General features: G+C 50.7%; 2 protein-coding genes across 2 annotated transcripts in view; both read right to left on the bottom strand.

Moving 5' to 3' along the window:
- Positions 1–1,908: 1,908 nt before the first annotated feature.
- Positions 1,909–18,018, bottom strand: TRIM3 (tripartite motif containing 3). The gene is made up of 11 exons (XM_019456134.2): positions 17,888–18,018; positions 12,009–12,240; positions 11,634–11,785; positions 11,222–11,402; positions 10,231–10,963; positions 10,005–10,108; positions 4,544–4,711; positions 4,163–4,331; positions 3,836–3,906; positions 2,637–2,777; positions 1,909–2,489 (listed from the first exon to the last, which is right to left on the bottom strand). The coding sequence occupies exons 1-11, from the start codon at positions 18,016–18,018 to the stop codon at positions 2,337–2,339; spliced, it is 2,235 nt and encodes a 744-aa protein (XP_019311679.1). The 3' UTR covers positions 1,909–2,336.
- ARFIP2 (ADP ribosylation factor interacting protein 2) overlaps positions 17,943–19,566 on the bottom strand; it is a 15,469-nt gene continuing 13,845 nt past the window's right edge. The window contains exon 8 of the mRNA XM_053900035.1: positions 17,943–18,053. Within this exon, the coding sequence (XP_053756010.1) occupies positions 18,024–18,053 (30 nt within the window). The 3' untranslated portion in view covers positions 17,943–18,023. The remainder of the gene's footprint in view (positions 18,054–19,566) is intronic.

The raw sequence follows: 19,566 nt of genomic DNA, 5'->3' as shown, positions 1-19,566 counted from the left end.
CAATATCCAAGTCTGTAAAGATTATTTAAGACATGCCAACCAAGTGAAGGCATAGCCTCCACTTCCAGACACCACTTCTGCCTACTTCTGGGCCCATGGCCTGAACTGGGAGAAAAAATGCCCACTGTGATCAAGTCTAAGAGGAAGTGAGTAACCCTACCCTGAGACACCTTCTGCATGGCTTAGGCAGACAACCTAATCTGGTATCTATGGAAATCAGCCCCAGCAGCCTATTCTTGTGCTGGTAGGAAAGCCATCTGGGGCTTCCCACCCAAAGGACTTCATTTTTATTGCCATTTTATTCCCCTGCTACTTTTAGGTGTCAAGATGTAAGCGTGTGAGAGTTGAGGGCTGGGAACTTTGAGTTTCCATCCTCAATGCCACTGCTGGTGCTTTGTCAAGAAGGGAGTACATACACCTGAAACTAAGATGGGGCGCCCGGGTGGCTCAGTCGGTTGGACGTCCGACTTCGGCTCAGGTCATGATCTCACGGTCTGTGGGTTCAAGCCCCGCGTCGGGCTCTGTGCTGACAGCTCAGAGCCTGGAGCCTGTTTCCAATCCTGTGTCTCCCTCTCTCTCTGCCCCTCCCCCACTCTCACTTTGTCTCACTCTGTCTCTCAAAAATAAATAAAAAAAAAAAAGAAAAGAAACTAAGATAACATTATGTGTCAACCATACTTCAATAAAAAAATAAATATAAAGAAGGGAATGCAGGAGGAATAAACTATCACCTGAGAGCTCCCAGGGGAAGACTGCACTGGTGCCGAGTGACTGATAATTGAGCACACTATCCATGCTGGTCAGGGCATGGGTCTAGGCAGTCCTACTCATAATTGGAGACAGAAGTGCAGGCCCCATAAGAACACTTGCCCTAGAACTTCAGAGAGTTCATCTGGCCCTACACCTGCCTAGCAGGTCCCAACTGGTGGGGACAAAGAGGCTCAGGGAGGTGAAAATAACCAAGACTTCCATGTGGTCTGCATGGTGCTCCCTTGATCTCTATAAAGCCCCCATGGTCTCCGTGGACAGGTCCTCCCATCCTAGTCCCAGGAATCATACACCAGGACAATGTCGAGCTTTCCCATGGCTTCTCATAACCAACCTTCCCTGATCTGTCCTTCCCCAAACCTTGTGGAGTGCCTTCTCTGCCGGTTACTACACCAGGTGCAAGGAATGCAAGGATGAGTTTAAGTGCTACAGCTTTCAGATTAGGAGTGTGACAGCTACAGATTCCAGTCTGGGCTCTGCCCTTCATCAGCCATATGCCCTATTCCTCTGAGCCTCAGCCTTTTGTAGAGGGAGAAGTCAGAGCCCCTGACTCCCAAATCACTGAGTGCTGGTTATAATTATCTCTGGAACTGGTAGTCAACTCCAGGGGACTAGAACTCAGGAGTGGTATGAGGATTCTCATTCCACTGTGGAGAAGGGGCGATGATCATGGAATGGGGAACAGGAGAATGAAGCAGGGCTCCACAGCTTCAGCAGTGAGCTTGAAAATTGGCCATGGAGTCTCCCACACCTGGCTTCCACCTGGGATAGCCCCAAGGTCCCCAACCCAGGCCTGGGCTTCAGGAATTACTGTCATACCCTCAAACTATTCTCCCTGCAGCTGCTGGCTGGGTTCTTGGCAAGGGTCATTTTTTCCCAAGCTCCTTCTCAGCCGTAGGGCACACAGCCAAAGGACTTACTATTTCTGTAGGAGATATGGGCCCAGGGACAGGGACTTGGTAGGTGGCTAAGAGTCCCAGGGGTTCACCCTCTCTTGTGTTCTACTCCTGAAACTTTAAAACATCAGGGCTCTTAGGCTTCTGGATCACCTGCCTGCCTGCTTGCCCACCTTTTAGTTCAGAATGAGTCCCACCCTCCCATACCCTTGCAGCCCCACCCCACAAGAAAGCAACAAAACCATCTTGGTGAACACATTTACTTAATATGGGGGGTGGGGTATTGCTGTCTCTGTCAGTGTGTATGGTGTGGTAGGGAGACAACCAGAGGGACTTTTGCCCTGGAGTGAGAGGCTGTTCTGGCCCCAGGCTGGGGGGTGGGGGGCAGACTGAGGGGACAGGGCAGGCGTGTAAGGTGGGGAGAGGGGGAACGGTGAAGCTCTGCACACATCCTTGGGACCACAGTCCAGGCCCACCCAGTCACCAAAGCAAGAACCGAATAAATAAAGTGCAACCGTGGGGTTGGGAGACGGGGAGAGGGAGGGCACTGGGCGCACCCACGCCCACAGCCCACATTCAGTGCTGCCAGGTCCGGCCCAACTCCCGGCCAGACCCTCTTGTCCAATCCCCCCATGTCTGTCCCTCCATGAGCCAGGCAGGGCCCCTGTGCAGCTACTGGAGGTAGCGATAAGCTTTAAAGCAGTGGTTGCCAGCATCGGCCACCACCACGTGTCCATCTGAGGTCAGTGCCAGGCCCTGGGGGCCATACAGTGGCTCTGCAGACGTGTTGATGTAGGACAGGAAGGAGCCAGAGCTGTCGAATACCTGGGGAATGAGTGGACAATGGAGGGAGAGGTGAGATCAGGTGGATGAGAGGCATTTGCAGGGGTGTGGCAGGGGAGTTGCAGGAGGGGGGGCTGGTGCACGGAGCACAGCAGGAAGCCTCACCCCCATGCCATCCCTGGGCCTTACCTGGATGCGGCTGTTGCCCCAGTCGGCCACAATGATGTTCCCGTTGGAGTCGACTGCTACTCCTGTGGGGGCGTTGAACTGCCCATTGCCCTCTCCATGGGAGCCAAACTTGAAGAGGAACTCTCCGTCGGCAGTGTACACCTGGCAGGGGAAAGGGCTGGGGACTGGGGACCTGGCCTCGGGCAGAGCCTTCAAGGAGGGGAGGGTGAAGCCCCAGGGCTGGGGACCCCCACGTCTACAGCTCCAGCCCAGTTCTTCATCCCAGGCTTCACATCCATGTTTCCCACTGCCTACTGAATAGGTCCAGCTAATGTACCTTCGGCTTATCAAACCTAACAGCTTAACTTCCCCGCGTTTTTTTTTCTTTTTTTTTTTTAATGGCAATGCCCATCTGGCCATGAGTCGTTCTCAACTCCACCTTCTCCTCTGCTTGATGGCCAGTGAATTAACACAAATTGCTGATTCTCTCAAAACTGCACCCTACTGTATATATTGCCCCTGCAGCGGTCCTCAACATTTCTCATCTAGATTACTACAAAAGACGGATCATCCTGACACCAGTCTCACCCCAGCCAGAGTGATCGAAGACATAGCACTGCATTACCCCGCTGCCTACAACCCTTCAGTGACTCCCCATAACTCTTAGGAAGAGAGCAAGCCCCTTAACAGGGTTCACAAGATTCATCCACACTTGATCCATACTTCCCTCTTCAAACCCAGTCTGAACTACTGGTGGTTTCTCGAACACACTGTTAAGGGTTCCCATCTCCAAATCTTGGCTCCTCCTGTCCTCCTTGCTTCAAATCCTTTCCTCCTTCTCTCCCTTCCGGTTAGTTCCCCTGCTGCTTTAGGTGGTTCTCAGTCTCACCTGAATCAATTGCTTCTACCATGCCCTCACACAGTGCCCTGCACTGCCCTACCACAGAATCTATCACATCATACTGTAATATAATAATACACAGCAATATGCTGCTTTACCTCTCCCCTACTAAACCATAACAAAGAACACAGCGTATTTGCTTTATTCATCGCTGTATCCCCAGCTTCTAGCATAGCACCTGGGACAAAGTAGCCATGCCATAAATGTTTATTGTTCAAATGAATTATCTCAAGGGGGGAAAATGGTGAGGGAGAGAGCAGTCTTGTGAAAGAGGAAAAGATGTCAGGACAGCGGTCATAGGGGGAAGAAAGACACTGACCTTCACTGAATGGTTATGGAAATCCGTCACTACAATCTCATTCTTGTTGTTTACAGCCACAAAATGGGGCCCTGAAAATACAAAGCAGTCTCTAGGGCAGTAAAATGGGATACTGCGTGGGATGGAGAAGAATATCTGGGATGATAAAGCTGGGGCGTTGGAAAAGGGGTGGGGTCTCAGAGGCTGACAGGTATGGTACCAAGGTATAGTGAAGGGAGGGGGTCCTCTGGAGCCAAGATATAGGGGGGGGTAGTTGAAGCTGGGGTATCCGGGGTAGTTCTCTGGGACTGGGGTATCAGAATAAATCTCTGAATTATTCCCCAATACCTGCAAAGTGGCGGTCAGTGGCACCACGGCCCCCAAAACGGCCAACCAGCTTGCCATTGGGCTGGAAAGTAAAGACGCAGCAAGACTTGTTGTCGACCACAATGATATGTCCATTCCGGTCTACAGCCACTCCTTTGGGGCCCATGAGACGGCCAGCTCCAATCTTGGTCTGGAAGAAGGGGATACCCATTAGGGCCTTTATCCTGCCTTGTCGGGAGAATAGTCCCAGCCTGACACTAAAGGAGAACCTTGGGCTGGGGATGGACACTAAAGGAGAACCTTGGGCTGGGGATGGTCAGACCCTGACCAGCAGGAGGCACTAGAATGGTCACCTGAGCTGGCCATTAGGAATGCAGAGCACAGTGACAGTAGGCCTCTCACCTTGAATTTGCCCTCAGGGGAGAAGATGCTGACCCAACGGTTGTCATAGTCTGCCACAATAATGTCTCCATTGGTGTCCACTGCCACACCTGTAGGGCGCTGCAGCTGCCCAGGTGAGCGCCCCCGGACCCCAAAGCGGAACTTGAACTGGCCTTCATTGGAGAAAACCTGGAGCAGAGGAGCAAGGGAGGGAGCGGGGAGGAGGGGAGAGACTGTGGGCACAGAGGGAAGGGAGCAAGATCCTGAGGGAGGAGACCCCCCCTTTCATTCAGTCATTCAACAAACATTTACCGACACCATGCTGGGGGTACAGTGAAGAATCAGACAAGGCTGCAGACCTGAGGTGACATGTAGCACAGGTATGAACAGGGCTGTAAGAATATGAGAGGGAATATGGGGCACCTGGGTGTCTCAGTCAGTTAAGCATCCTACTTCAGCTTAGGTCATTATCTCATGGTTCGTGGGTTTGAGCCCCGCATTGGGCTCTGTGCTGACAGCTCGGAGCGGGAAGCCTGCTTCAGATTCTGTATCTCCCTCACTCTCTACCTCTCCCCTGCTCACACTCTGTCTCTTAAAAAAAAAAAAAAAAAAAGAATAAGAGAGAGATGAGGGGGACTGGCCAGGAAAGGCTCTGAAAGATGAATATCTGAGCTAATAGCCTAATAAAGATGCCAAGAGATGAACCAAAGCTGGCCAGTAAAGGAGGTGGAAAGGCACTTTAAGCAGAGTCAACAGTGTGTGAAAGGCACAGGGTCCAGTATGGGCACTGCTCATCCAGTGAGGCTGGATTGCAGGGAGCACTCCCATGAACAGCAGGAGTAAAGTTCCCCCTGGGTATAATGAGAATTCACTGAAAGTTTCTGGGCAGAGGAGTGACAAGATGAGATCTGCTTTTGTAGTATAACAAGAAATATATTTGGTCTTTGTCCCCAGTGCTTGGCACTCTTGGAATTTCCTGATTAATAGGATTGTCTTTTGTCATTCACAAGGAGCCCCTTGTGACTTAGGTGACTTAGGGTGGGGCCCCTATGAAGCTTCAGGATGAGGCTGGTCACCGGAAAGACCTGATGATTAAAGGGTTGGAACTTTCAGCCCTATCCACCAACCTCTGAGAAGGAGAAGAGGGGAATGGTACAGATCTGAAGTGCCTCCATGTTGGTGCCGGGAGAGTGGTGCACCCCAATTCCACAGGGACCAAAGTTCCTGCAGTAATGACTCTTCCAGACCTCACCCTCTGTACTTCCCTATCTGGCTGTTCGTCTGTATGCTTTATAGTATCTTCTGTAGTAAACTGGTAAACGGAATAAAATGCTCCTCTGAGTTCCATGAGTCACTCTAGCAAATTAATAGAACCTGAGGAGGGGGTCATATGACACTCCAATTTATAGCTGGTCAGTAAGAAGCACAAGTAACAACCCAGACTTGTGACTGGCATCTGATGTGAGGGCAGTCTTGTGGGAAGTGATGCTATCTCTATAGGTAAACAGTGTCAAAACGGAGTTAAATTTGCAGGACACCTGGTCAGTGTCCACTGAGAGTTGCTTGGTGGTATTGAAAAAACCACATGGGCGCTTTTAAGAAAGAGCACTCTGGCTGCAGGGAGGGGTCAACACTGGACACTGGCTGGGTAGCCAGAGGCACTGCACTAGTCCAGGTGAGAAGTGATGATGGCTTTGACCAGGGTACTTGCTGGAGTGAAGATGGACTCAGGAGACATGGGAGGAAGACAACAGGACTTGGTAGCACACAAGAAAGGGCAGGGTGGTGGACAAGGATGAGCACATTCAGGCCAAGGGGCTGACAAGGTAACCTTCCTCCTGGACAGAGTGAACCTTCTGACCTTTTCCCCTCTCCTACCTTCTCTCTTAGCCACCCAACATACTCAGGTCTTCCCATCCTTCAATTCTCCCTCCCTCTATAGCCTCTTGCTTCTCCTTCACAGCCAAAACATCACTCACTACACAAGTCTCACATGCTCTGCTTTGTTATAGACTCTAGGGACACAAGATGAGTCAGAGCCAGGAGCAGCCTTGGGGAACGCAAGTTCTGGGCCTTGCCCTTGCTCTTCCATCCAGACCTGCTCCCCCTAAGTGGGCTAGGCTCCCTGCCCCTGCTCCATCTCTCATGCCTGCAGGGCTGTTTGAACTAGTCCTCCCTCCTGATGTGGACTTCTATCATGCCCTCAGCTGACAGGCCAGCACAGCCCAGGGTCTGCCCTGGTCCCCTGTGGCAGGCCAGCACTAGCTAGCACGAGAGGGAGGCACCATCTTGCAAGAGGGACTAAAGGTGCTGCCAGATCAGCAGTGAGGCTGCACGTGTGCCTCCTCCAGTCTGAACAGCTCAGTCTCCGGCTCAACGCTGAGGCTTGGAGTAGGGGTGAGGGGGAATGGAGTAGGCTCTTCCCATCCTATCCTATCCCACCCCTGACACCTAGCCAACTCCTACTCATCTTTTGATTCTTAGAAATTTCCAGGTCGCTTCTTCAGAAAAGCCTTTAATGACCAACTCCAGCCCTTAAATCAATATATACGCATAAAGGTAGGCCTCCATGATACATGCTTTACATTTCTTTTGCTAACAAATGACACTTCTGGAACTAACTGCTAAACACCCTTGTCTCCAAAGGATGTAAGCCTCAGGTGGAACGGGGACTGTCTGCCTTATTTGTTACTGCATTTGCAGCACTGGTACAGCAACAAGTACATGAATTCCTCAGCTCAAGCTCAGACAGAACTGGCCATCCCCACTAGGGTGCCACACAGCCATATCACACTCAACATGTGTGCAAGAGAATTCATCAACTTATACCCAGGCCTGCTCCTGAAAGGCAGCACCAGCTACCCGGTGCACCAAGTCCTGCCGTTCTTGACCCCTTCTTCTCCTTTGACATGTGATGGCCCTTATCACCTGACACATTTGTTTTCTTAACCTCTCTAGAATCTGCTGGTGCCCTAGTCTGGTCCTTAACATCTCTCTCCTATACCACAGTAGCACTAAGTAACTTCAGGATCTGAGTCTAGTTGAGGGGAGACAGACTAGTAAAACGAAACAAAACAAAACAAACTAGTGATTCTGGTAAAGTATGAAAAATGTGACAGCAAAGGTGGAGGGAACTCAAAGGAGAATGTGATTAATATTCTTCCTAAAGGAAACGAGGAAGTCTTCACAGAAGAGCTGATAAAATTTCTGGACTAAGATGACTACACACGGATATAATATATACAAATAAAATTCTTCATTCAAAATCACAAAATATTTTTCCCTTCTGTCAGCTGATGCTGATTCAGCACAATGAAGGGATTTGTCTCAGCTGTCACCACAGACCGTCCAAAGGAGGAAAAGTTCACAAGGTCACAAAACCTCTGTTTGGGAAGTGAAGTGGGAAGGCAACATCCACCTGGGGCCCGGTCCATACCAAGCTGGGGGACCCCAAAATAAAAGAAGCAGAAACTCAGCTCGGGGATCTGAGAGTCCAGGTCCTAGTGGTTATGCTGCTGGGGTGCTGATGGGAGTAGGAATGAGAAGGAGGGCTGCCACAGGAGTGGCGGGTATCTGGAGGGGAGGGGGGCTGCTCCAGGCCCTCTTTCTCAATTCCCCAGCCCCTCATCAGGGAGACAAAGCAACATGCATCTTTGTGTGCATGCGAGCACTCATGTGTGTGCACACCTGGGAAGGCTTCCCAAATCTCAGCTCTTGTGCCAGAAGGCATCCCTGGCATAAGAAGAAGGAAAAGAACTAGAAGGTGAAGGGTGGGACTGAGTAGGGACCTGGCACCAGCCCTACTCACCTCATCCCTCCCTCGCTATCTGGGCTGGACCCAAATGCTGCCATGTGCTACCCTGCACCTCTTCATTCCTCTGCTCTTAGGAATAGCAGAGGAATCAAAGCAGGTGGGACAGTACAGGGAATGTGGTCATGGAAAAGTTCCTGGCACCTTCAGCCTGCTACATGGAAAGCAGGGGTTGGGAGGAGCTGACACTAAGGTGACAGACCTTTGGCAGAGCTGGAAGTATGACAGGAGTACTCAGTCAGGGTTAGGAAGGACTTTAAACGTATAGGTGTAGGGGGGCACCTGGTGGCTCACGTTGGTTGGGCGTCTGACATCAGCTTAAGTCATGATCTCGTGGTTTGTGGGTTCGAACCCCGCATCAGGCTCTGTGCTGACAGAGCCTGCTTTGGATTCTGTGTTTCCCTCTCTCTCTGCCCCTCCCCACTCATGCTCTGTATCTCTCCCTTTCAGATATAAATAAACATTAAAAACATTTTAAATGTATAGGTGTAGTGAAGTAAGAATCCTCAAGAAAAGTTTTGCCACCTGATACAATGTTTGCAAGAACTGAATGAAGTGCATGGTAGTTAGAAACAATCCTGCACAGGATAAAATTAAAATTCCACAGCATCCTCTCTAAAACCATTTACAACGCTACCTCAGCTACTGGGCTTCTAATAGTAATCCACCTCTAGCCGGCTGGGATCCTTCCAGTTCCCTGAACAACCTCCTCCAGCACTTTCCCACCTCCTGGCTTTTGTTTACAGTCTCCACCTGGACAATGATATTTTTAACAATAGCTAACATTAGAAGGTTCACCAGGTGTCACGCACAGTGCATTATGTCATTTTAATGCTCCCAGCAACTCCATGAGGTATTCTTTTCCTAATTTTACACATGAGTTCTCAGAAGCTAGGGAGGTCACATGACTTGTCAGTAAGTGGCAGAGCTAGGATTCAAGCCCAGGTGTCTGGTTTCAGAGCCTGAGCTTTTAACTGCTATACCGTGTTTGCCAAGCTGGTGCCTGTCACTAGGCTCTGGGCTCACTCTATGGAATACAGAGAGAAAACCACGCTTCCTGGCTTTAAGGAGCTCAAAGCGCAGCACGGCCACGTCCATTTGTATGGCAGATGCTTGAATCAGGTATGTGAGAGACTGGGAGCACGGAGAGCAGGACCACCTGTGAGGTTACACTGCAGCCTCTGGAAGACACCTCTTTTCACAAGTTACCCCCATTTGGGGGTAGCCAAACCAGATGTTTGCAGAGACCCACACAGACACTCTGGAGCCAGGCTGGCATGAGAAGGAAGCAGGGGAGGGCAGAGCCTGCATCCTGACCACGTAAAGGGGAGTAAGTAAGCCAGCCAGGTGGAGGCTCAAATGCAGACAGAGGGGTGTGAAGAATGAACCAGATATTCGGAGTCCAGGAGCTGGTCTGGCCTGAGCCCTAGCCTGGGAGGTAGAGGCTGCAAGCACAGGAACACCCTGGGGCCTAACTGCCACGGTATTGGATAGCGTGGCCAGTGGAAGTGGGTGGGTGCGGGGTGGTGCTATGATTCATTGCTCTTTAAGGACTGATAGTATCTTTAAGGACTGGTTCACCTTTCAGGAGGTGACCTGTACCCTGTTTTTTCAGGAGGCTATAGTTTGAGAACCTTTATTGGGTCAGAGGAGAGCAGGAAAGATGCTTACCTGGATACATTGATTGTTGCTGTCTGCTACCACTATGCGTCCGCTGCTAGCTGCCGACACGCCCTGTAAATTGGTGAATTCACCCTTCTCCCTTCCTCGACTTCCTGTGGGGAAGGCAGGGGAGGGGGGAAAAAAGAATTCACTCTTAGGTCATTTTGAGCCTCCCTCCCAGATCTACCCTGCCCACTGCCCGCCCCCATCTGGCTCAGCCCTCAGCCATCTGTACCAACTCGGAAGACAAGTTCGTCCTCAATGGGGTTGTCCTTCCGTTTGCCACCCGTGCTGTACATGGAGCTGGGCCTGCGCACCGCCTTCTGGCGTACGTGGCTGCCGGGGCCGCCGGGGGACTTGACGCGGCGCTTGACGTCGTCTGGGGAAGGTGGCAGGTCTCCAGGACGCAGGGCACGCACGCGGAAAGGGCTGCCACGCACAGGCTGGCCGTAGAGCAGCACTGAGAGGAACAGCTCGCCTTCAGTGCGTGCCGTGTACACCAGCTCATACGTGCCGTTCTTGTGGTCCACCACCGGCACAGGAAGGCGCGTGCCGTCGGGGCCCGTGATCTCTGCGCGCAGCTCCGCGCTGCCTGTGCGCACCAGCCTCCCATCCTTGTCTTTGGTAGTGACGGTGAGTGAGGCGGGCTGGCCCACTAGCGCCTGGCGCAGGCCCTCGCCCGTGGCCACGGTCTCATGTGCAGTGGCACTCGTGGTGAGCAGCGCGCCGAGATTGAGCACCGATCGCCGCAGCCCATCGACTTCGAGGACCAGTTCCAGCTGCGCGTTCTCATGTGGCCGCTCGGGGAAGGCCTGAGCCGCCAGCGCGGCCAGCCGCTCTCGCATGTGCTTGCGCACCAGCAACACCTCCGGGGCCGAGCCCAGACGCAGGGCTTGTTCCGCGAAGCTGCAGCTGCTGCCGATATGTTCCTGCCCCTGACGCAGTGTGTCTAACTGGGTCTGCAACACCTGAGGAGGGGACAGGGGAAGGTTGGTCGCGCAGAGAGGGTCTCTGTGATTCCTTAGGAACTTACGGTACTATAGCATGAAAGAATTGCAAGGTGAGTATGGGCAGGAGACCGATACCGCGGTACCAATGGGACCGTGTCGGGAGGCAGAACGTATAGTCTAGGGAAAGGGTTGCCCAGGTGTGGAAAGCAGAGAAAGCGTGGAGGCAATACAGCCATGTCACAGTGGGTGGTGGTAGGGAAGGGTGAACACACGCACCTTCTGCTTGGCCCCACAAATGGCCTCCAGGTCGCTGACCAGAGCCTGCTTGCGCTGTTGCAGCGCCTGTTCCAGGTCCTCGAAGGCTGCGCTGATCTGGGCCAGGGCCTCTGCTTTGCGCTCCTGCAGCTGCTGGCTGATGCCCCCCACTAAGGCGATAGCTGCGGACAGCTGTGGCAGTCTGGGGAAGGGAAACATCTCATACCCGGGTTGCTTGAGGATGCCCTCACCAAACCGTTCCTTCTCAGGGGGCACCCTATACTGTGCCCTCTAGGAGACGCCCTACCTCAACCTCCCTGCCTTCCCTAAGAATTTTATTTCTAGCCTCCCCAACGTCCCTCCCCTTCCCCGCTGCCCCGGTTGAGACGCTCGCCCATGGCCCCCCTAGCCCAGGTCCCCAGCAGGCTCCTACCGGCCGCGCACCGCCTCGAGCTGGCGCTGCAGGGCTGCCTTGTGCTGCTCCACCACATCGCGCAGCAGCACGGTGCCGTGCTCTCGATGCTCCCCCGCGCGGCACTCGCCGCACATGGCCGTCTCGCAGGCCTCACAGTAAAACTCCATCGTCTGGTGGCATAAGCACTCCAGTCAGGCAACGGCTACACCCCAAGCTTCTTTGTCTTCTCCCCTCCCCATCTGCCCTCCTTGCCCCTTGCCTTCCAGGTGCATCCCCTACCTGGACCACTCATCCAGAGAAACACCCTCTCACCCACGGCCACTCAGCCCCTCCCCCAACCTCTCCTCCCCCTCCACCCCAAGTCCTGGCCTCACTGGGCCTGCTTGGGCCCACCTTGCCTTCATGGTTGGGGCAGGAGAGGGGGCGGCCAGCCACCGCGCTGAGGGGGTGGGGGTCCTCGGGGTCGTGGGCCCCATCAGGTGCCTGCTGCATGGCCTCCATGAGGCTACTGATGAAGAAGTTGTTCTGCAGTGCGGAGACACCCTGCTCGGGGAGGATGGACGTCTGCCGACACACCGGACATGACAGCGTCAGGCTCTGGGCAGGGATGTAGTTCTGGAGGCATCTGACCAGGGAGGAGGGGGAGTCAAAGGAAGGAGGGGTGGGCAAACAGTGTATCCCTCCTCATGCCGTCCAAGGATGCCAATCCTTCTTGCAATTGTACACTTCATTTTGAAACCTCTCTGGTTGGCACGTACATCTTGTCCTGCCAACGGGTGTAAAAGGCCTCACCTTTCACAATTGAGTAGAAACACATCCCTGATCTCTCTCAGGAGAGCAGACAGATCTGCATTCCTCACAGTGTGTACAAACACAGGCTCACCTTCCACAGGTGTTTACAAACCCTTCTCATAGAAAATGTGCAACTAGCCCCTCCCCCCCGTTAAGTCATTAAACATTTACTGCCTACTCTTGCCAAATTTGTGCAAAGCTCTAGCAATACAAAGATAAAACACAGTGCCTATCTCTAAAATACTTCCAAATCTACAGAGAAAAAAAAAGTCACAGAAAGAGTTTAGAGAAGTAAATAGTATAATGATAAGGGCATGGGTCCTGGAGTTAGGCTGTTTGGGTTCAATTCTTAGGTCAGTCATCTATTATACTGCATGACCCCTGACAAGTTACTTAACTTTTATGAGCCAAGGATCCTTGCTTTGTAAAATGGAGACAGCACAGACTTCACAGGGTGCTTGAGGGAGGATTAAATATGAAGTGCTCACATGCTGACTCATGGCAACCACTATATATTGCAGGGTATTATATTATTTATTATTAACATAAAGAAGACTGTACATGCAGTGATAAGGAAATGCACAGAAGGGGCATCTGGCCCAGGGTGGGAGAAGAGAACAGCCAGGAAAAGCTTCAGAAGAAGTGTTGTAAGCTAAATCTTCCTGGATAAATCATTGTTAGCCTAACCAAAGAGAAGTGCAGGGAGAAGAGGAAGAGTGTTCCAGACACAGAAGGTGGCCAGAAACAGCATCATGTAAGTAGGGAAGCAGTCTGAGATGGATGGAGACCAAGTCCAAGGCAAGAAATGTAAGAGAAGTCTGGAGAGAGAGGCAGGGGCCAGTCATGGAGGGCCACATGGGCCACATAAGGAACTTAGAAATTATCCCAATAGCAATAGGGAGCAGTAGGAGCATGGTACAGCCAGGTTTACATTTTATCCTCCTCATTGCCTCTGTGTGGAGAATAAATTTGAACATGGTGAGACAGCAGACAGGGTATGGTAGCATCATCATCATCATCATCCAGTTGCCATTTATTAAGTACTAAGTGCTGGGTGCTATGCTTTGTGCTTTATGTTTATGTTAATACACTAAAAAAGGGTGAGTCATCCAAGGTAACAAAGCTAGTGAGCACTGGAGCCTGGATTCAAATCCAAGACAAAACTCTTGTGTTTAGCCAAGATACTCTTGCAATCATCTTGTAAAAGATCTTGTGGTAGATGAGAAAAACCTGGAATTAGGCAGTAGCAGTGTAGACTATGAGCTGGTACAAATTTAAGAAGTATTTAAGAAGTAAAGCAGTGGGAGGTGTTAGCTCTGAGTAGATATGGAGAGTGAGAGATGAGTCTTGGTTGACTCCCAGATTCCTAGCTTAGAGGACTGAGTGGATGGTGGTAACAATCACTAAGATGAGAAACACAGAAAAAGGAGTGGTTTATAAAGGCTTTCAGCTTTGACCTGGAACAGTGGGACATCCAGGAGGTGAGGCGCAGCAGACAGTTGGGGAAAAGGCAGGTTACAGAGAGATGGGGATGCCATCAACACTGAGAAGGCCTCTGTAGCCACAGAAGAGGTTGAGATCAGCCCAAAAGTTGGATTCAGTGCCAAGAGCATGCAGAGCACACAGGAAATACTGAACAAGGAGAGCAGAGGAACCAGTAGAGAGGTAAGAGGAGAGACACTGTCAAGACAGCAAAGAGACTAGTGCATTTCCAGAAGGAGGGAAGAAGCAGTCATCGGTGTCAGAAACAGCTGAGGAGTCAGGGTAGGAAAGGATTGGAAAATGCCCCCTGAATTTGGCCAGTGTGAGAGTACTTTCGTCTGTAAGGAAAACTGGGTGAGTGAGTGTGGGGTAGGGGTGGGGGGGAGGAGAGCTTGACTGCTGCCAGTTGAAGAATGAATGGGAGGTTGGGAGTTTGGGGAAGAAGGGGAATGAAGGACTGCTTGGCCGCTAGCTGGGACAAAGGGACAAAGGAGAGTTCTTATCTGTTTGTAATGGGAGCCTTGAGCATGTTTATGCATTGAGAAGCCAGTAGAGAGGGAGACATAGAAGAGACAAGAAGTGTGGACAGGTCTCTGAGAGGGGGTAATGGTTCAGGTTGGCTGAAGAGGCCATCCTGTGAATGGGGGAAGAGAGAAAGAGAGGTGAATGCACTTGAGCACAGGGGTGAAGTTAGACACCATGCTTCACTCGCCTCAGGCAAGATCAGCTGTTGAGAGTGAAGGAGGGGTTCAGGAGACTGGTGAGGGCTGGGATTAGTCACTGGAGGGAGGACGAGAGACAGCTTGCTAGAAACACACAGACTGTGGCTGTGTTGGGAGACTATGAATCTGTGGAGGGAAGATCTGCATGGTGCACACTTTCCCATATCCTCAGTCTCTCCTCTTAATGTTCTCTACACCTCTGAATCTGCATTAATTAATTTTTATTTATTTAACAAACATGAGGTGCCAGGCACGATTCTAAGTGCTTCACAAATATTAACTTATTTGTGACCTAGTTTTCCCTGCAGTCCTCTCAAGTATAGAGTGGCTTGTCTCACATTCCACATTCCTTAGGGCCAGGTGGGGTTGAGTCCTCCCTGCCCCCAACTGGGACATTTCTATTCTCCTTGGAAGCTCAAGCCTTCTGTCTCTACCACCCCTCCTGTTATTATCTCCACTGACCTCATGGGTGCTTCCCCAGTTACTGAAGTCTTTTTTCTGGCTCACTCTCTTCTTCTGTTACTGCCACCCCCCCAATAGGCCCTCCATCGGTGTTATGCTAACTGAAATAAATCAGAGAATAACAAAAAAAAAAAAAAATAGGCCCTCCATCCATGCACTCCTGCCATCATTCTCAGGGGCTCTGACATCCACGACGTGACCCATCCACCAACAGGATCTCTTAATTCCTTGACCTCCTCACACCCAGTAATCTTTTCCTCCACTTCACCTCAGCTGTCTATTCCCATGCTTCCCCCACCTCCTGTTTCTCATCTCCAGTCACTGCATCAACCCTGAAATCTGAATTTCAGCCAAAATACTTGCAAACTCGTCAAGACCTCCTTCCTATGTGTTGAGCATACCTGGCTTACACTACCTTCCTAACTGGTTTCCTCTTTCCATTCTTGCTCCTCTGTAATCTATTCTCTGGACAGCAGCCAGAGTGAGCTTTAAAAATCTAATTTATCTCACATTATTTCCCTGCCTTAAAAAAAAAAAATCTCTTCCCATCGTTTCCCATTGTGTTTAAAAATAAAATCTAAACACTTCCCTAAAACCAAGTTCCTCCATGAGTTGTCCTGATGCTTTTGGACCTCACTTCATCCTCCTCTTTCAGCCACACTCGCTTCTTTTGATCTCTGAACATGCCCAGTCTACTCCTTCCTGAAGGCCTTGGCATGGGTTTTTCCCATTGCCTGGAACAATCTGCAAGTCTGTCTCCTCATCCTTGGGTCTGAGGTCAAATGTCACCTCCTCAGGGAAGCCTTCCCTGATGACTCTATGTAGAAGAGCCCCTGGCCCAACCATCCCCACACACTCTGTTTATTTCCTGCAAAGCACTTAGCACAAGCTGTGACTCTCCTGTTGGATTGTTTGCTTGCTTACTGTCAGTCACCATCCACTAGAGCATAAGCTCTTTGAGAGCAGGGACCAAGAGATAAATGAATGAGTAGTAATTAACAGTGAAGGCCCTACAATCAAACCTGGATTCAGACCTTGGCTACTTACTTACTACAGAGCCTCAGAAATACTTGTTAATTACTCAATGGCTCTGAACCCTAGTTTACTCCCCTGTAAAATGGGGGTAATAAAGTATCTATTGTGAGGATTAAGTAATTCAATGCATGTATATCAGTTAGCCAGTCCCTGGCAAATAATAAGCAATCAATACATGGTAGCTACTACTATCATAATTTCTCAGGCACTAGTTTTCTCCAGGAGTTGTCAGTGATCTGGGCCTATGAGGAGGCACAGAGATGTCCAATTACAGTTCTGATCCAGTTTTGAACGTTTGCTGCATAGGTTCTGAAAAGAACAAAGACCTGAGGGAACATGGCAGCCAATCAGATGGTCAGCCATCCCAGGGGGAAGGGATGGAGCTGGCAGCTGGGAAAAGGAAGAGTTGAGGGGGCTAGGCGTCTACACCCACTTAAAGATGCCATAGTGGGAGTGGAGTAATGGGAGCCAGGAGTGGGATGCCAGAGTTATGACCACAGAAGTGATATTATTCTGGGTGATAGCAAGGTCCAGGCACAACTGGGAGAAAGTATGACTGAGGTGGTAAGGAGGATGTTCCTGGAGAAACAGTCGAGAACCAAGAGGCCAAAGTGAGTCGTGAAGCCATGCAGGTTGATGGAAGAGCTTGGAATAGGCCAGAAGGCTGAGAGTGTTTCCAGCTGACAAAGGAGAGAGAGCAGCAGAGCTGAAATCTTAAAGAGCATGGGGGTGAAGGGGCACTGGAAGGGGAGCAGTGTCCCTGTGGCAGAGCCAGCTTTCCACGAAGGCAGGAATCAGCGGGAAGGTGTGGGTGGAGGCAGTGGCAAGAAGACCCAGGGACCAAAGGCTCTCAGGGTAAAGGCAGAGTTCCCTAACAGGTGTACAAAGCCCCTGTAGTATGGGCCCCACCTGCCTGTCTGGCTTCACCCTCACCACCTCAGTCACACTTGTGCTCCAGACTCACCTGGCTTCCTCCAGGCCCTCTTACCTGACACATTTCCTCAAGCCACACGCCTTTTCTCCCGTTCTTCCTTCTGCCTAGGATGCTCGTAGCGCTCCCTTCGCTTAGCTAACTTTAGTGCACCCTTCACTATAGTGCACCCTCTGCATCACACCTTAGGTAAGCCTTCCCTCATTCTCCACACTATAATAGATCCTACCTAAACTCTCATATCTTAGCACTTCAGGTGCAGCATTATGAAGGGGGCAATACTTACATTTATCTATAGTCTGGCTGTATGATCCTTTGATCACTGGCTTTCTGTTTAACTATACTCTAAAAGCAAGTATGATACCTGTTTCCTTATCATACCCAGTGCCTGGGACAGGTCTGGCACATAGAAATGCTCAATAAATAATATTTGTTGAATGAGTAAATAATCGATAAAGCCTAAAGGGGGTGGTTGCCTTTCACTCAGCGCCTCAGAACAACCATGAAGATAAGCAGGGAAGGAAGGACAGGCCTTCTTCTATCCTCCCACTGGTGACAAACTCTTCTGAGGCTGCAGCTTGTTGAGAGTCTGGGCTCTGTTTGATTTCTCTGATGGTGTTGAAAGCTGCCTTGGTTTGGGAAGGGGCAGAGACCACAGCCCAGTGTTAGCAGCTTCTGGTCCTCTCTCACACGTTCTTGCACCAAACCCTCACCTCCTGCAGTTTGGGGTACATCTGCTCCCCTACATGTATACCCATTTTCCTCACCTCCTATAGGTTTATACATGCACCCCCTCTCAGGGGAGGCGGCAAGGTCCTCATCGCTCCCTGGTACACACACCCTCTCACCTCTCACAAAACGTGTGCAGGCAAGGCAGGACCTTGGGGCACCGGTACCGATCCAGGCAGATGCTGCACACCAGAAACTGCTTGTCCATTGGCTGGACCTCTGGGCCAGGGCTGTCCTCCCTCTTCGCCATGGTGTTCACGGATGACTCCTACCACTCACACCAGCCTGTGTACAGAGACATGGTCAGTTCTAGGGAAGCTCACATTTCCTCTCCTCACCTAATCTCACCACTCAAATCCCCTGCAGAGAACTAACCCCATTTCTTTCCAGACAGAGGCAGGACAGGCAGTGATTGGGAGGGAACAGGGTGAGGGAGGTGGGCTGAGTGACCACTGAGCATGGTGCTCTGGTTAAAACCACAGACTTAGGGGCGCCTGGGTGGCTCAGTCGGTTAAACGTCCGACTTCGGCTCAGGTCACGATCTCACGGTCCGTGAGTTCGAGCCCTGCGTCGGGCTCTGGGCTGATGGCTCAGAGCCTGGAGCCTGCTTCCGATTTTGTGTCTCCTTCTCTCTCTGCCCCTCCCCCGTTCATGCTCTGTCTCTCTCTGTCTCAAAAATAAATAAAACGTTAAAAAAAAAATTTAAAAAAAAACCCACAGACTTAGGGTTAGACTGAGTTTCAAACCCAGCTCAGCCTCTTACCAGCTATGTGACCTTGGGCAATTCATACAACCTCTCTGAGCCTCAGTCTCCTGATTTGGAATTATGGGAATAATCCATACCTCAAATGGATGTTTTGAGAATCTGCGATAGTGCTTATTGAGTACATAGTACAAGGATGCCCACTTTCAATGACACACCCATCTTTCACTTCCTCTGCCTTCCCCGAATCCTCATCCTACTGAGTCTCTCCTGTGATACAACAACAGCCTCCTAACTGGTATCCTTGTTTCCTTGCTTGTGCATTCTCATCTATCTCCCTTGCAGCTAGACCAAGGCTCCTAAAACACAGGTTCTATCTTGTTACTTACTCCCTATTAAAATCCCTCACTGGTTCTCCATTGTCCAGAGAACAAAGTCCAAACTCCTTATGTTGGCCAACAAGGTTTAGCTTTGTTTGCTCCATACCTCCCTCTACTACCTCACGTCTCATGATTATATATGATCAGTCACAGGGCGCCCGGGTGGCTCAGTCGGTTGAGTGTCTGACTCTTAATTTCAGCTCAGATCATGATCTCACAGTTCATGAGTTTGAGACCCAGTTCAGGCTCTGCGCTGGCAGCACAGAGGCTGCTTAGGATTCTCTCTCTCTCTCCCTCTCTCCCTGCACCTCCCCTACTCATGCTCTCTCGCTCTCTCAAAAATGAATAAACATTTATTTAAAAAAATCACATTGGCTTCTTTTCAGTTCCTGGAAAACTCCTTGTTCTCTTTTGCTTCTGGGCCATCACACATTCTGTTCCCTTAGCCTGAGATCCTCTTACAAGCCCCCCTTTGTCTGGCCGACTCCCACTGATCTTTCAGGTCTCCACATAAATGTCACTTCCTCCAGAAGGTCCTCCCTGGTTTCCTGAAGTCTGGGTTAGGTATTCCATCTTTGTATCCCTACATACCCTGTATTTCCTCCATTCTAGCCCAAATATGCTGTATTATAATATCCTTGTAACTGCTCTACTTCTTCCACTGCATGAAGAGTTCTTGAAGGCAGGCATGATATTTTACTTTTTTATCCCTAAC

Source organism: Panthera pardus, unplaced genomic scaffold, assembly GCF_024362965.1.
Source record: "Panthera pardus isolate Hobbes unplaced genomic scaffold, ASM2436296v1 HiC_scaffold_12, whole genome shotgun sequence".
NCBI lineage: Eukaryota > Metazoa > Chordata > Mammalia > Carnivora > Felidae > Panthera > Panthera pardus.
The sequence above is the reverse complement of the archived record's forward strand: the minus strand, read 5'-3'. Positions and strand labels throughout refer to the sequence as shown.

What these genes read in the sequence shown, in the direction of transcription:
- TRIM3 (XM_019456134.2), bottom strand. Translation starts at nt 18,018, where the DNA reads ATGGCGAAGAGGGAGGACAGCCCTGGCCCAGAGGTCCAGCCAATGGAC. An exon ending in GCCCCAACCATGAAGGCAAG is followed by an intron (nt 11,786 to 12,008) that starts GTGGGCCCAAGC and finishes TTATGCCACCAG; the next exon opens with ACGATGGAGTTTTACTGTGA. An exon ending in CACTGACCGCCACTTTGCAG is followed by an intron (nt 3,907 to 4,162) that starts GTATTGGGGAAT and finishes TTGTATTTTCAG; the next exon opens with GGCCCCATTTTGTGGCTGTA.